A 12,799-nucleotide genomic window follows, 5' to 3' on the forward strand; every position below is an offset into this window, starting at 1 on the left:
CTCCTGAGAAGCTCTTTTGACAACTATGATCTTATCAAAGTTTCAAGCTTTTCATTATGTTTCTTTCTTCTTTTTTTAACTCCTGCCTTCAAGCCATGCTCTGTCCTCTCCGGCTGGCAGGGAACAGTCGTATTTCCCTTCTGGCACCGATCAATGGCTGAAGCTCCCCGCGGCGCAGAGCAGCACTGAGGCCTCCCCTCCCCAGGACACGCAGCCTGGGTGACCCACCAGAGCGAGAGCAGGGCTACGATTAACACACAAATAGGTCTAAAAATGTGCAAAACACAAGGGTGACTTCACTCATGCTCAGAGAAGGGAATATACAGGCACCTTTGGGCCAGGAGGAACACATGCAAAGGGATGGGGAGACATCCCAGCACCCTCGTTGCCTCTGCAAGGTCAGGACACCGCCGCCAGCTCCAGTGCTTTTGCTGGGCACCTAAAGCAACAACTTGCCCAAAACCTAGAGGCAGCCCACCTCTCTGGGGCAGGCAGCAGCACCTTCCCCTGCCTCCTTTCCCCACCTCCCATCTGCTCTCCAGAAGAAAGACAAGCTTGGACCATCCTCTCCTTACCCAGCAGTAAACAAGCACAGCCACCCTCTTTTCCAAGAGCCTTTCCCAGAGCACAGGGTCAGAGACACCAGCAGCAAACACACCAGACCTCCCCAAAACAGGCAAAACCAAGACTCTTTGAACAGCCACATACCTCGCACACCAGGGTGTGCTATCCCAAGGAGCAGGCTGAAGCCAGGAAGAGGAACCCTCCCTGCAGGAAGGGCAGAGCTGCTTTTGCTACCTGCTAACTCCCTAATTACCCCAGGTTGGTCCTGATGGGGGGGGTGGAGCTGGCCCTGCCCCTGACAGGTGAAAAAAACCAACCCTGGAAAATCCCTTCCTCTCTACTCCATCCCTCCAGCCTCAGCCCACACCTTGGGGAAGAGCAAACGAGGAGGAATTGGCCCTTCCTGTCCCAGATCCTGCCCCAGCCCCTGAGCCCTGGGGCATTACAGGCTACAGCGTATGCCCAAATGCACTGTGCCAGGGTGATGCTGAGCTCTCCTCTCCCTGTCCCATCCCCTCACAAGGACCTCATTTGCAGCAGGATGGCCTGGAGAGGAAGGACACCAAGCCCCATCCCATCCTGGAGCCCTTGGCCGCCCAAAACCTTCCCCATCAGCCGAAACCAAGTCACGTCCTGGAGCCTGGAACGAACAGTCACCAAGAGGCAGCAAACGCTGAGTGCAAAACCATGGTCTTTTATTAGAAATCTCCTTGTATAAAAATGATCATGCTCTACACAGTCATCGAATAATTCATAAACATCCAGGCACTGAACTTTGTTTTTTTTCTGTGTTTTTGTTTTTTGACTGGTCAGTACATAAAGCAGACATATTTCAATCCATATGGTCATCACATACATTAATTAACCACCTATAGAAATCAGCACTTTGAACACAGTCTAGGTTTTATTTTATTTTGTTGTCTGTTTTTTATTTAAATTTTACGTATTAATATTTATTTTTCCTTTTTGCAACATATAGAATTTGGTAGGATAGGGGAGAGAGAGTGAAGAGGGACGGAGGAAGACAGGAACAAAAGAAAATGGAGGATTAAAAAGAAAGAAAGAGAAAACAGAAGGTTCTGCACAACCACAAACAATCTCACAAAATCCAGAAAAGGGAAAATGTTGGGTCTCTTTTTTTTTTTTGCCAAGATACAGAAAAAAAAACCCCAAAGACTTGCCGAAGTCCGTCACCTCTTCCCCGCGCTACGTCCCCCCTGCTCAACTGTTCCTCTTCCTCCGTGGGGAGGCATGCATTGTCACGGTGGTCGGTGGTTTATTTTTATTGTTTCTTTATTCTTTTTTTTGCTGCTGTTGATCACCATCTTCCCCGGGAGCTCTGCCCAGCGGCCCCACCAGGAGCGTGTGTGTCCCCTGCTGTCACCTCCCCATCCCGTCCGGCTCCCCCTCCAGCGTCCTGCGACGAGCGATGCGACTCAGCTCCCTCCCGCGTCGTGGCATCCGCAGCCTCCCTCTATGCCAGGCAGTTGCGATCGCTGGAGCTAAATCGCGTGGTTGCTATAGCTGACGTAGGTCTGTTTGGTAGCCAGTGCTGGAAAGAGAGACAAACCTCACATGTATCATTAACGAAGTCCACCCTCCCTTTCTGGCTCCTGTCCCGTTACCCTGACCTGACTGTCGTGCCAGGAGATCCTGGCGGGGACGTGACATGGGGTTCGCTCACGGATCCGGCCAGTGCCAGCACTCAGGGTCGTTCCCCACGAGGGCACTGAGCTGTGGCAGAGGGGCTGAGCCCCACAGCAGCCCTTGAGGGCTCTCTAAAGACAGTTCATCGCAAAGAGAGGCCCCGGGATGTGACATGAGCCATGGGGGATGTGTTCTCAGGCTCCTGTTCACTTCCCTCAGCGACTTCCTACAGACAAACCCACAGGTGCTCCACGCTCCCGAAAGCTCAGCTTGCCCCAGCCCTGCAAGAGCACCATTTGGGGTCCAAGCTGGGCACCTCACACCGTGCATGCCGCTGCATAGCAGATGGGCACTGCCAGCGCCGGCCCCAGGTGGCACAAAGCCAGCCAGGCCGGCTGCGTCCCTCACCAAGGATCCCTGTGCCTGTGCTCGGGTGCTGGAGGAGCAGAGCACGTACGCTGCTGCCACCTTCCAGCTTCCCCAGACGCACCAGCCCTAGGGACGGGGTTGGACACACAAGGAGAGGAGGCAGCAATGGCTACAAAGCCACCACACGTCCCAGACTGACACCAGGGGAGCCACAGCAAGGCCCAGAGCCAGGAAAACGCCAGATAGCAATAAATCCTTGTGCTCCCCGCAGGGCTGCACCGCTGCCTTTGGGCTCGGAGGCTGCAGCACATCACTTGCTTTTAGCAGCTGCCACAGTTCAGGGAGAGGTGGAAGCGGCAGCTTGCAATGCCTCGGCTTGTCTCAGCGCTTCGGCCGGGCATGATGCTCTGCGGAGATCCCACCATGAGGTTCCCAGGTGCCATGGGGCTCAGCAGACACACGGACACCCTCCAGCCAAGGACACGGACGAGCGCTGGGACAGATGGCAAAGCCCAAGACACCATGAGCTGCACAAACGTGTCCTCTGCAGAGACCATTCCCACGGCACCGCACAGAGGGGACGCCCAGCAGCTCTCCCTCTGTCTCGCTGCCTCGCTGACAAATGAACCTTGCTGCAGATTTCGGACTGGTATTCCCAGATAACAATTAGATAGGCCATAAGAAATTAGAGCTGACAGAGCTATTTGTTAGCTGCAATGTTTTCATAGCCGATCTGCCCACATCAAAGCCCTGTGAATTATTTATTCTGTTGTTTCTTTAAGGATACGTGACCTGCCAGTGACAGAGTGAAAAACGGCCCCTCGGTCCTGCGCTGACAACCCGACCATGCCTCCTGCCCCCAGCGTTGATGCCATGCCCGGCTCCCTGCCTTGGCCCACCTCAGGAGCGTGCTGCCAGCCCCGTTTGCGCTGAGCTCCCATATTCCCCATGCGAGACACATCGGAGCCGGAGATGCAGCAGACGGGAGGCTCAGCTCTCCCTGCTCCTGGCACGTACGATCCTCAGAGGCTCCTGCTGCGAGTCCCGCGGGGGAGAAGGATGCTCAGCGCAGCGGAGAGCATATGGGAATGTTTGGGTTCAGGTCCCAGACAAGGTGCTCGCTGCATCTGGGCTTCCAAGCCCTGCTGCAAAGCGAGTATCGGGCTTTAGTGCTGGCAGAGCCCTGGCCAGGAGCCGAGTGTGGCTGGAGGGAGACAAGGTCACACATGCACAGCATCACAGCCTGTGACACTGATGCTGTGGGGAGTCTGGCAGCAGGTGGCTCCCCAGGACAGGGCTGGCGTGCTTCCGGCGAGCCCTTACCATGGGGAGCCCCCAGATACCCCCGGCCTTGCACAGAGCATCTCTTGCGCAGACAAAATGGGGGTGACAGAGGGACCCCTACCGACTGCCGCATTGGGATAGGACCACAGACCACTCAGATCTGTGACAGCAGCTGACAAAAGCCCCCTCCAGCGTGGGCGGCGAGGGGGGGTCTGACCGTGTAGTTGCCCTTCACAGTGCAGATACGTAGATGAAAAAGTCTGTGCAGAGAGACTGCCTACGGAGAGGCACTGCGTGCAGAGCTACCACCAGCGAGAGCCGTTACACAGAGCGATGTGGATACGGAGGTTATACAGAGATGCCAAGGGATATTAAATAGCTCAGGCTGGAAAGAGAGCAAGCGTGGAATTACAAAGACAATCACGGCTTTGCATGGAAATGCTGTTTGGTCTCCATCCCACTGACGCTGGAACCCAGAAACTCTGCTGGTACATGAGGAACATTTGTATTTCCATGGGGTTTTCTTCAGATTTAGCCCAAATGGGATTTCCCTTCTCAAAGGACCCCAGCAGCATTGGCTCCAACCATTTCTTCCTCCTGCAAGGCTCTGTTTTTGGAAACCCAAACGCAGAACAGGCACACACCCACTTTCCCAGGGCTTCCCGATGCCCCAGCCTCTCTTCCCAGGGCAGCCCGGTGGCTCTGTCCCTGGGGCAGCCTTAGCTCCAGCCTGGCCCCCAGGAACAGCCGCAGGCAGACGCGAACACCTTTCCCCGTCAGCCACACCAGAGCCTTCCCGCTAGCAGCTCCGGGCACCCAAGCTGGGCTGCCATTCGGATCCTTCTCCGGGTGTTCGAGCAGATTTCCATGTGCCCCAGCCGGCATCTCAGCCAGCAGCGGCATGAGCGTGTCTCCAGCGTTTTTTCCCCTGTCACCCACCCAGCAGCATTTCCCATGGGACAATGCCAACAGGCCTGTGGAGGGATGGGAGCACCAGGAGCGATCCCGATCAGAGGGAGGCAAGACACGTCCCGTCTCAGCTATGTGGCTGCGGTGATGGAAAACGGCGTTTCTTGGGTGGGAATAAATTAACGAAGGGGGAATCTCCCCTGCCCACAGACAGGAGATGATGCTGTCCCCTTACTGAGAGCCAGGAATCCCTGCTCGTGCCCTGGCTGGAGCGCAGATAACCGGAGCACACCTCCCTCCTTGGGGTGGCTTGGGGCACGGCAGGGAGCAGAGCGGCCCCCAGCCCACAAGATGCATCCCTTCCCACGCTGCCCTCGCTCCAGGGGGATGGTGGGCCAAGCCATGGGGTAGGAGGGAGCTGAGATGTCCCTTTGCCAAGGAGCAGCACTGCTGGCGTTGTTTGTGCCCATGGAGGTTGACGCGGCTACAGCCCACCAGCTAGCCAGGGCTTTGGGCTTCCCAGCACCATGTCGGTCCCCGGCAGGACCAGCTCCCCAACCTCGTGGCGAGCCACGTTACCTTGTGTTTCCAGATTTTCGCAGAGCTCTGATTTGGCCTCTCCATTGGGACGGAAACCTCCCTTCTGAGAGAACTTGTTGGACATGGTGGCCGCCGTCACCACCGCCTTGAGGCTCCGCTTGCGCTTGGGGACGTTCTGCTCCGGGTGGAAGAGGATGATGTACACCTTGGGCATGTAGAGCATGCCCAGGGACACCGAGGCACTCAGACTCACCGAGATGGTGAGCGTCGTGGTCTGGATGTACATCTGCAAGACACAAGGGCACGAGCTCTGTCGGATCCAGAAAGGGTCAGCTGGGAAAGGAGGAGGGGAAACAGGGGAACATGGAAATGTTTGGATTAAATAAATGAAGGGGTGGAGAGCCAGGGTTGGAAATGTTGGCAGTACTGGATATTAAACATCACACTCGACTTGTGGCATGGGCCAAGGTGCACCTGGAGAGGCCTTCGGCTCACTTTTGCTGTTTCCCCACCTGCAAACACAGGGAGGCTGTGCCAAGCCCTCCCAGCACTCACGCATGCTCCGGCAGCAACCTGCCAGCACCCCAACTCAAAAACACCACCAGAGACAGAGCCCCCACGCCCTCTTGACCACCCCTCTCTCCTCCTCCCCAGTACTCGCAGCACGCTCCACCAGCCTCAGGGCGGGAGCTCTGATGCTGCGGTGATGGGCACGGCAAGGACACCCACTCCCAGGGCCCGGCCGGGGGCACCCCCGGCTCCCCCATCTCCCTTCAACAGGTAATTCCCATTCCCCAGCTGGCTCCCTGGGCCGTTGTCATGTAAGTCACATATTACACACTGACGTTGCCTTTCTGCAGTCAAAACTAATTTCACGCTCACTGTCCAGGACTAACAGTGACAGATGTTTTGCAAAATGAAAGCCCATTAATCTGACTGTAGAATAATCCATTTTTCTATGGAAAGCGTTTGGCAGGCTCCTCACAAGCCGGGGGCATCTGAAGCAGGCGGCAACGGGAGGCGAAGAGACCCCCTCCCTCCGCCCATCCCCTCCTCTCGTCCCCCCGAGCAGCACGGGAGGCCGGGCGGGCAAGCCCCTCCGTGAGCATCCCTGCTCCGTCAGCATCCCTGCTCCCGGCACAGGGCTCCGTCCTCTCCAGCATCCTCTCCTCTACCGCATAGCTCACTTGTTGGGTCTCTCCAGGCTGAGCAGGGAGAGGGCTCTGGGTTTTCGGGTGCCTTTGCACGCACCTTTTTGTATTCTCTAGCTGTGCTCAGACACCGGGGCTGTTTTGCACGTTGCTAACAAGGTTTTAGAAGGAGGCTTGAGGCAGTTTCTGAACGTTATCCCATGGCTCAGTCACAGCGTGGTGTCCGGAGTTTCTTCTGCAGTTGTTTCATGCATGGGATTTAGTGCCGGGCAAGGTGGCAGGACTTGGAGGAGCCAGGGGAAGCCTGGGGGCTGCAGCATCAGCGAGGGCAGGGGGTCCCCACCTCCCCGGCTGCACATGCTTAGCCTGGGGGCTCACTTTCTGGAGTCAATAGAGCAAAAAGGTGACCAAGGACAGAAGCTGAGCACAGAGGCTCTACACGGCTCCCTTGGGACAAGGTGCATAGAGGCAGCTCCGACCCATGAGCAAGGGCCAGCGGGAGGCTACAGCTCCCGGCCGGGGCTGTCATCCCACCCCAGGACCTGCGGGTCCCAGGTGTGACCATGCAAAGAAACATTTCACTCTCTTCTCCTGCTTCAGAAACAAATGCACAGGTCCAAAAGGGTTTCAACTCAAGCCAAAAGGAAGAAAGCAACAAAGCTTGTTCTGAGTCAACCAAAAAGTTTTGTTTGTCCCCAGAATAAAACCTATTGCTGTCACATGTGCTGGTTTGTTTGTTCCACCTTCTCTCTATATGCACGCCGAGTCAATCTAGGCAGTTTTTGGAAATAAAAATGTCATTTCATCAAGGAAAGTCAAAACATATCTCTGTGCCAGAATATCTGCTCTTGTTCTATTTTTCCTTTTTTTTCCTTCTTTTTTTTTTTTATTTTCTCCCACTGAAACTCTCCAGACGTTGCCGCAGGTGTCCTGGACTGCAAGGACCAGACTTGCTGGGAATGAGGGCAGCACTGGGATGCCAACTCCAGGCACCCCAACCCCTGTCCCGAGGACCGGCACAACTCGGCTCAGCTCCAGCGTGACACCCCGTGGGACACAGCTGAGGCTCAGCAGCCCTTCACGTCCCCGGCTCCCCCGCCTGCCCGCCCCCCTGGTCCTCAGCAGATGCCTTTTGGAGGAGCCTCACTTTTCAATCCAGCAATTTCCATATTTCCTGCCTCTGCAGCGACTCCCACCCGGGACTCAGAGGCGTTTCGGCGAAGAGGGAGAGAGCAGCTGAGCTTGAGCTCAGACAAGACGTCTCCGTGCATCCTTCCCCCTGCGTGCCTGGGTCGGGGCTCCAGCCCCCGGTGCCGCCGGGGACTCCCCTCCGCCAAGAGCCCGGGCAGCCCCAGTGGCAGCAGCTCCAGGCTCCCCACGCTCCCCAAACCTCTTAGCCCTCCTCAAACCCCTGCAGCACTTTTGGGGTCTCACAGGGCCACCGTGGCTACCTTCACCCTAATGATGCATTTGCCAGAAACAGCCCCATTTCCTGCAGCCCGCGCTAACCTCCACAGCTTCGCATCACGCCGCAGCAAGCCCCTTTGCAGCTCAGAGAGAAATATTTTTAGCCTGGAGTCTAAACACGGCCACGAAGCACTGCACAGTTAACCTTTTGCCACATCAAAAAATGACCATTTCTCATGATTTTGGTTCCTACTCTCTTAATTGCTTTCCAACCCAGGACCCCACTTTGCCCCTCTGTTAATAACACTTCTCCAGAGCCCTTTGAGGTGTGCACTGCAGTTTTAAAAGAAGTTACAGCTCCCGGTTCGGCAGCATCTGCTGCTTCGTGGATAGGATCAAAGAACACAGCCTGTCTCTGACTCAGGGTGATGACGCTGCACCGAGGGACCGCAGCAACCCTAAATGACCCAGCACAAGTCCCCAAACCCACCGCTGTGCCCAGACTTGCCCCAGGGCTGAATGAGCCCGTCCTGCCCTGCAGAGAGCAGCCCAGGCTCAAGGCACAGCCCTGCACAGGTTGTGTTTGTCCCAGGGCAAATCTCCGCCATTAATTGGCAAGCCCCCGTCTAAATCCAGGCCTGACCCAGCTGTGAGAGATTTTGCACCGCCACGGGTGCCGGGGAAGGGAAAACCCACTCAGCCCTCATCCAGCGCTGCTAAACAAACCACTGGACAGTCCCCATTCCTTCCTCTCTCCCTCTTTTCCCTCGCTGAAAGCAAATGTGATAAACAGAGAACCAGACAATGACACCGCTGTTCAGCTGCCGCCTTATCAGCGCAGGAAATTGTCTCTTTCTTTAGATCCTCTGTTATTGCTATTTCTGTAATCCGCTGGGATCGGCAGGGATAAGAAGTTCTTTTGAGAAAAGGCTTGGGGGACTTGTTATAATAAGATGCCACCTCCATGCAAAGTTGTAGGCACGAGGTAAGCAAAATAAAATAAAAATGGAGATTTTTATCCAGCTCCTCCGGACCACGAGGCAGCCTTGGTCGCAGGCTCAGATGGGGTTGGGGCAGAGGTGCCGGGCGGCGTTTGGAGATGTGGGTCTGCCCCATGGCATCCTCGGGACTCGAGCAAAACTCCAGCCATGCTCTATGGGGAGAGCAATGGCCTGGCCGACGCTCCTGGTTTTTCTTTTCCCGGGTGCGCTGACCCTCCACGGAGCCCAGCGGGGCCTCGGCCCTGGCAGCAACGGGGTAAAGGCGAGGGGATCTCTGCCCCACTGAGCATCCCGGGCAGCACCAGCACCACCGTGGGGTGCCACCAATGCCAATACCCCGCGTTTTCATCCCAAGGACGTGCTCAGAGCCAGATCCTCTGGGTGGGTTGTGTAATTACACCTTTTTGACCTTTTTCTCCCCAAGACCGCAAACCAGCAGCTAAAGCATCGAGGCAGTACCAAGCACCCGATTCCTCCGGCCACCCCTTTGAGCCCATCCATTGCCCTTCAGCCACGGCCTGGAGACTCTCAGAGCTCACATCCCACGGCGGCACGGCTGAGCCAAAACACCACAAACCCCTCCTGGGATTGCTCAGCGGACGCCACGGCAGCAGCAGGCTTTGAGAAAGAGAGCTGTGTCCAAGGGGAATTGGGAACATCACTTTTTCCACCTCTAATCAGCTTGTTAGCAGCCTAATAACAGAGAAGCCCTGCACATTACAAGCCCCCGAAGTGAGGCACAGCCTATTGTCGAATTGCTGCTTGACAGCCAGCTTTCGGCAGCCCTAAATTATCCCATGACAAGCTGCAGTGAAGAGGTGAGCAACCTTGCGCATAATCTACAATCATTATCATTTCCATCTTTATTACCCACAGTATGCCGAGCACATTAAGGAGGCTTTAAGGGAGCTTTTGTTTTGCAATAATTTCTTAAAAAACCTGCTTTCTTGTTAGTATCTCCCCTGCCATCTCATCAAAATGGAAATGCTGCAGAAGGCTCCGTTTATTTCCTTTAATTCTCCTTCACACTTCTAGCCAGCACGGGCTGGCTTGGTTGAGATTTTTTGGTTGAGCCAAGGTTAAAGGTGCCTGTGCAGACCCAGCCTCCTCGGGCTCCGGGGTTTCATGCTCTGAGCAGAGACAGCTCTCCAGGACACGTGTGAAACTCTGGTGTCCACAGCAAAAGATCTCCTGGTCTTTCCCAGCAAACCATCCCCGGCCCTTTTGCAATAGGTGTTTCCAAAACACATGGCTTCAGCGGCTCAGCATCATGGGGGACACGTTCGGGGGAAATTATCCCAGTCGTGATGGGTCCAGAGAGGGAATCCGGGCGCTGGGTCACCCCGGGGATTTCCAGGGAATAGCAACACTGAGGTTTATTTGTCACAGGCAGCTCCGGGCTGGCAAGCAGTTTGCATTTAACATAAATGCAGTTCGTGTTTTGGCTGGCAGGCAAAGGGGATTTGGGTCTCATTCATGAGATTTTTTTTCTTCTTTGTTCTCACTCCCTCTCACTTGAGCACAGAGCTTCATCTGGGCTGGCCTCGGTCCCGTGGGTACCGGCACCGGGACCACCCTCCAGGAGCCAAGGACGGGGAGGAGGACAGACAGGTTGTTTCACAGCACAAATCCACCTCTGGGATTATCTGGCCTGGCCTCATCTACACTGTGTGCAAAGTCACATTTGGAGTCGCAGGGGATGCTCGCTCCCCAGGCCCCTCCGTGAGACAGAGCCGCTCTGCTCCCCCCGCAGCTCTGTGCCCCCCTGCCCGCCGCTGCTCAGCCGAGCAATTTGTCGTTCGTGCTGTGTTACCAAACGCATAGGTGTTAATTAAAATCACAGCGAAACGGTAATCGAGTGAGAAGCCGCAAGCTGCCGCACGCCCCGGCGAGGGAGGGGGTGTGCCAAGGGGTTGCTCTGCTCCCTCTCCTTTGCCCTTGCCCTCTGCTAGTTCCAGATCTCGGGGGTTTTGGAGGGCCCGTCCGTCTCTCCAGCCTCCATCACTGACCCAGCACTGGGAAAAGGAGCCAGCTGGGCAGCGCTCGGTCCCTTTTCCATGCAGAAACGGTGCTCATGACACTGGGGGCCTGGATCTGCCCTGGGCACTCGTCCTCCCCCAGCCCACGCGGCAGCCGCCTGTGCTGCCCACGGCTACCCTGTCCGGAGAGGGGCAGCGGGGCCAGAAAACCAGAGGGAGAGGGAAGAAATGAAACAGGAAAGCCAGGAAGGGAAGAGTAAGGAAAACCACAAAAAATGGGAAAAGGAGAATGGGGTTGGAGGCAGTGGTCTCTGCTCCCCGGTAGAGCAGGAGGTTTGCAAACCAACACTTCCCACCACGATTCCCAAGCTGGCAGGACCGCAGAGAAGCACCCTTCCTTGCTTAGGACACGTCAGCCTCTCTCAGCCCCCTTCCTCGCAGCCCACGTGGTCACCAGCCAGACCTCTCCCCTCCTCCCTTACCTTTTCCGCTGACTGCGACGTCCCAAAAAATATAGGGATGAAGGCTAACCACACAATGCAAGTAGTGTACATGGTGAACCCGATGGGTTTGGCTTCGTTAAAGGTCTCCGGGACCCCGCGGGTCTTAATAGCATACACAGTGCAGGTGACCATGAGAAGCATGCTGTACCCAAGCAAACAGATGAGGGAGAGGTCCGAAATGTCACATTTGAGGATGCCCCGGGCAAAGTGGGGGTTTGTAGTCCGCTGGTCCTCGTAGTCAATGACAGAGTGGGACGGGTCCACGATGAACCAGATGCAGACGCCCACGAGCTGCAGCGAGATGAGGCTGAAGGTGATGACCAGCTGGGAAGCAGGGCTGATGAACCGGGGGGCACTCACCGACTTCTTGCCCTGCTCGAAGATGCGGTAGATGCGGTTGGTCTTGGTGAGCAGGGCAGCGTAGCTGATGCTCATGCCGAGCCCAAGGAAGATGCGTCGCAAGGAGCACGTGCTCAAGTCGGGCTCGGCGATCATGAGGAAGGTGGTGGCGTAGCAGAGGAAGATGCCCGTCAGCAGGACGTAGCTCAGCTCCCGCCCCGACGCCTTGACGATGGGCGTATCATTGTAGCGCACGAAGGTGACCACCACGAAGAGGGTGGCGATGATGCCCACGATGGCGATGAAGACGGGCACCACTGCCCAGGGTGAGCTCCACTCCAGCTTGATGATGGGGATGGGGGTGCAGCTGGTGTGGTTCTCGTTGGGCCGCTCGTTGAAGTGGCACCGCTTGCAGTGGAACTCGTCCAGCTGGTACTGGTAGCCGTCGCAGCGCTCGCAGTGCCAGCAGCAGGGAATGCCCTTCACCAACTTCTTCCGCTCGCCCGGCTTGCAGGGCAGGCTGCAGATGGAGCTGGGGAGCTGGCTCCCGCCCCCCGGCCACAGCATGCTCTCCACCTGCGGGGCAAGACCACAACAGCCCCACTGATGCTCAAGCTGGGCATCTGCCGAGCATCCCTGGGGCACGGGGGGATCCCCCCCTCTGCTCACGACAGTGTTGCTCGCATCCGGCCCCTCGCCCCATCAGTACCTCCCGTGAAGGACCCCAGCCCTACCCAGCATGGGGACAGGGAGAAGGTGAAGCTCTCCATTGGCCTTTTGGGAAGATTCAACACCAGAAACCCAAAACAAAGTCCCTCGTTCCCTGGGAAAACCCCCTCTGCTCTGTTCTGGCTTCTCCTTCCCTTATCAGAGCTGCAAAGTCGGATGCCGAGAGCCTGTGGGATACGGTCACACATGCTGATGGTGGGTCACCATGGCTGAACCTCAAGTGTGTACTCGGGGGACACCCTCCCCTTTGACCCCCCCCAAGTTTTGCTGCCTAACTTTGCACCCATGGGCTCCCTGCCTCCCAGCCAGGTTTGCTACACCCTGTGTGGCTTCAATGGGTGCAGGAGAAATCTGCAGGACCTTCCCCTTGGCACGGA

General features: G+C 56.5%; 1 protein-coding gene across 3 annotated transcripts in view; it reads right to left on the reverse strand.

Annotated features, from left to right (window-relative positions):
• Positions 1 to 1,318: 1,318 nt before the first annotated feature.
• The window catches only part of GRM4 (glutamate metabotropic receptor 4), a 52,590-nt gene continuing 41,109 nt past the window's right edge, over positions 1,319 to 12,799 (reverse strand). For 2 of the 3 annotated variants that reach the window (XM_072844821.1, XM_072844820.1), the window contains 3 exons: positions 11,334 to 12,269; positions 5,353 to 5,599; positions 1,319 to 2,116 (listed from right to left, as the gene is read on the reverse strand). In XM_072844821.1, coding sequence (XP_072700922.1) covers positions 2,067 to 2,116; positions 5,353 to 5,599; positions 11,334 to 12,269 — 1,233 coding nt within the window. In that variant the 3' untranslated portion in view covers positions 1,319 to 2,066. The remainder of the gene's footprint in view (positions 2,117 to 5,352; positions 5,600 to 11,333; positions 12,270 to 12,799) is intronic. The other variant, XM_072844822.1, reaches the window with a different exon arrangement.

Source organism: Ciconia boyciana, chromosome 23 (genome assembly GCF_034638445.1).
Source record: "Ciconia boyciana chromosome 23, ASM3463844v1, whole genome shotgun sequence".
Classification (NCBI taxonomy): Eukaryota; Metazoa; Chordata; class Aves; order Ciconiiformes; family Ciconiidae; genus Ciconia; species Ciconia boyciana.